Source organism: Choloepus didactylus, chromosome 2 (assembly GCF_015220235.1).
Source record: "Choloepus didactylus isolate mChoDid1 chromosome 2, mChoDid1.pri, whole genome shotgun sequence".
Taxonomy (NCBI): Eukaryota; Metazoa; Chordata; class Mammalia; order Pilosa; family Megalonychidae; genus Choloepus; species Choloepus didactylus.
In genome coordinates, this window is record NC_051308.1 from 195,304,776 (window position 1) to 195,308,096 (window position 3,321).

The 3,321-nt window shown below is 44.8% G+C and overlaps 1 protein-coding gene across 1 annotated transcript; it reads right to left on the bottom strand.

The window, feature by feature from the left end:
• Positions 1-296: 296 nt before the first annotated feature.
• Positions 297-3,321, bottom strand: LOC119514052 (DNA-directed RNA polymerase III subunit RPC9-like). The gene is made up of 2 exons (XM_037809600.1): positions 3,316-3,321; positions 297-2,540 (listed from the first exon to the last, which is right to left on the bottom strand). Exons 1-2 carry the CDS (start codon positions 3,319-3,321, stop codon positions 1,986-1,988), a joined length of 561 nt encoding a protein of 186 aa, XP_037665528.1. The 3' UTR covers positions 297-1,985.

Sequence of the window (3,321 nt, forward strand, 5' to 3'; positions counted from 1 at the left end):
CTTTTTCTCAGGCAGCATGGCTTGATGCTCTCCTACAGAATTTTGTAGGAGAGCTTGGTGAGCCTCTTCTACATGTAGGGCAAGTTCTGGGACAGCAAGTCCCTCAGGCCACCACCAGACAGATTGGGCCAAACATACGTGTACCCACTAGGTGCACAAGGGTTACTCTGCTCCCTCCAGAACTAGGACCAGGTATCCACACTGGGAGTACAGGCTGGCTCAGCATGGAGCTGATGAGAGTGGAGGAGGGGGCACCCACCACTTTCCAGGCCTTTCTCTTTTTTTTTTTTTGGTAAATTCTGAGTGTTTATTTATGAAATGCTTATTATTAACAGGACACACTATTACACAGAATATACCTTTCTTACAATGGTTAAGTCTCCTAGAGCCTGCCTAACTCAACCAGAAACTGAGGCTAAATTCAGGTCTCAAATACAGAAACTTAAAATTTTCTTGAAATCCAATACAGAATTTAGATCTAAACAGATTCAACCTTTTTAAAAGATCATACATTTCAGCCTGTAATTAAATTTCACTTTATTTCTCTCTATTCATGGCAAAATAAACTCTTCAAAGACTTAACTTCTCAAGCTGGAAACTACTATTAACTAGATTAAGTCCTAAATACATTCAGAGAAAGCACCTAACACACCTTAGGTTAAAATGAGACAACACTGACAAAGGCACATGTATGCCTTGACAGATAAATCACTAAGTCAAATTTCAATCTTTGAGAGTTAAAAGTAACACCCCCCCCATTAATTTCCATGTTTCCTGTGAGCAAATTTCGGTCCATTCTTAGATGATGAGGTTAGCACTGAAAATGTATAACCTTACAACAAAATGACTACTAATTTGGAAAACTGATGTCTATGTCCATTTTCTTCCCCCAAAAAGGAAAAGAATGAACATGGGAAATCAGATTTTTTAAAAGTATTTCCAGGACCTAAGGCAACCAAATGCCTCGAGCTACCAAACTTTCCAAAGTCTGAATATTAACCTGTTAATTATCATAAAATTTTAAATTTAAAGACTGAAGCAACCTTGCAATAGCCAGCAAATTCAAATTATTACTCAAACTCAGTTCTAACATATTCTGCCCATGAAAAGGGTTACATAATTTCACCCTCTGTTTAATGTCCAAATGATCTGCTCTGTGTAAAAATGAATTTCACCTGGCGGCAACAGGTCCCTGCTCAGAGCTCCTACTTCAGGACAACAAATTAAGGGTTGTCAGAAGGCATCCATCATTGCACCAAGTAAATATGTTGACACTGTCTTTCAATCTGAAGTGTTTCTTTTCAACCATAATGAGTTGGGGCCCTAACACCTAAGACTAAGTAGTGGGCCAGTAAACAAGGACTGTGCCAGCAGAGGAAAGGAGCCTTCAGACGTGAAGGGCTGGCCAGGCTCGTTCTATTCTTATCTGCACTGCTCTCTAGGACGAAATTCCTATGAGTTGAGCCAAGTACAACGGCTCATTTTAACCCAGAGCAGCTATTTGCTGCTCTGGGAGATCTTAGCCATCTAATCAGATTCTCACAATCCAGCTCTGCTCCCAACAACGCTCTAAGCCCCTGCTTAGGAAGCTGCTACAGAAAGCAGATGAAACTAATTAAGACAACAGGAAAGGAAATAGGAGCATTTTACCAGCTGTGGACACAGACCTCCCCACAGCTCAGGCAAAGGCCACAGGGAAAATATTTTTACCACAGAAAGCTCTAGTCATTATCATCCTTGACTTTGCCCTCCCCTCTTTAGCTCTCTGCCCTGGCTTAGCCTGTCTTTATCATTTCTCCTCCTGGAGACACAAGTCTTCCTTTTAAGCTTATTTCTGAGAAAAGCTTTTTTTTGTGATTTACCCAACTAACCATGAAATCAGGCCTGTTGGAATAGAGGGTAAATCCAAATAAACAATTCTCTGAAGGTCCTGGAAATGGCTGCTGTGCCTTTCAGCTCTGTGAGACACCTGGTCAGCTGCGCTTCTATGCTGGGTCCTCTTCATCCATTGCCACGTCGTCGGTAGTTTTCTTCTGTTCAGCCTCTGGCCCCGCAGGCAGAATGCTTGTGACTGTGTGGAGGAGAGCCTCGATCTGCTCCTCCGTGAGCCGCTCCTCACTCTCTTCTACCATCAGCTGGATCTCAACAGCAGTCATAGGCCTGTGATTCAGCAGCTGAAGCTTTTCAGCTTTGGTCAACTTGTGGCTTTTCATTGCTGTGAGAAATTCTCTGACAATCTCAGGACTCTGGTGCCTGCATGGTGTTTTTGATATGTATTTTAATGTTTCATAGGTGATAGTATTCAAGTTCTGTTGCCCAGAACTGTGCTTATTCTTTCCACTTTCTTTACGCTGCTCTTTAAGATCAGTTAGTAACTGGAACACACTTCCATGTCGTCCCCGCCTCGTGGCCTCCGCACGCCACAGGACTAACAGCCTCACAAGGCCCTGCCGCCCCTGCTCCCGCGGCCCACGCCGAACCTTCCGGGTCGCCGGCTCTGCGCGCCGCGGCGCACGCCGGGATTGCTTCCAGGCCTTTCTCTTGATTGGACACTCACCCTGTACTGTAGTCCTTTAACTGTTTTCTGGAGTTTTGAGAAAGATGCTTCTGCCAGTTCTTGCTGGTTGTTCAAAGCTTCTTTGGGGGCATGGAGTCCTGAAGCATCTCTGCCATTTTGATTGAGCTGGGGCCCATATAGCAACCTCTTAAATCCTCAAATATGGCCTGCTTCCGAGAAAGTTGGGGAATGGGCCGGAGTTGTCCCCAGGATTCTAGACTCCTTATTCTTCCTTCTCTATCCACTTCCTACTCAGAGTGCTCTCTTTTCCCTCAAAGGCATGCTTTGGGAAAGGATCTTCTATCAGTCATTTTTTTCCCTTGGCATGAAATACAGAGAAGCAAGCTCTAACAAAAATGATTCCTAAATTCTGCCTCTTACTGCTTTATGACCCTTAGGCAAATCACTGCTCCTCTCTGGGCCTGTGTCATTATCTGTACGATGAGGAGACTGGACATAATCTCTGAGGGGTCCTTTAAGACTCCCTGATCCCTGTCATAGAGTAATCTCACCACAGTTCAGTAGCTGCCTGGTGAGGAGAGGCTTACGGGAGGGGGTGGGGTGGGGTGGGGTGGGGTGGGATGTTATCAACCTCTGGGCCTTTCCTCTCTTCCTCTCCCTTCTCCTCCTAGTTCTATTTCTTCTTCCTCTCAATCTCAGCTGATATCTGGAAGCTCCCAGGATTCAAAATAGTATTCAGACTCATTTCCTTCTCGGCATTCAGGGGAGGAGCCCCAGGCCCCACCTTTTGTCCTTACAGTCAT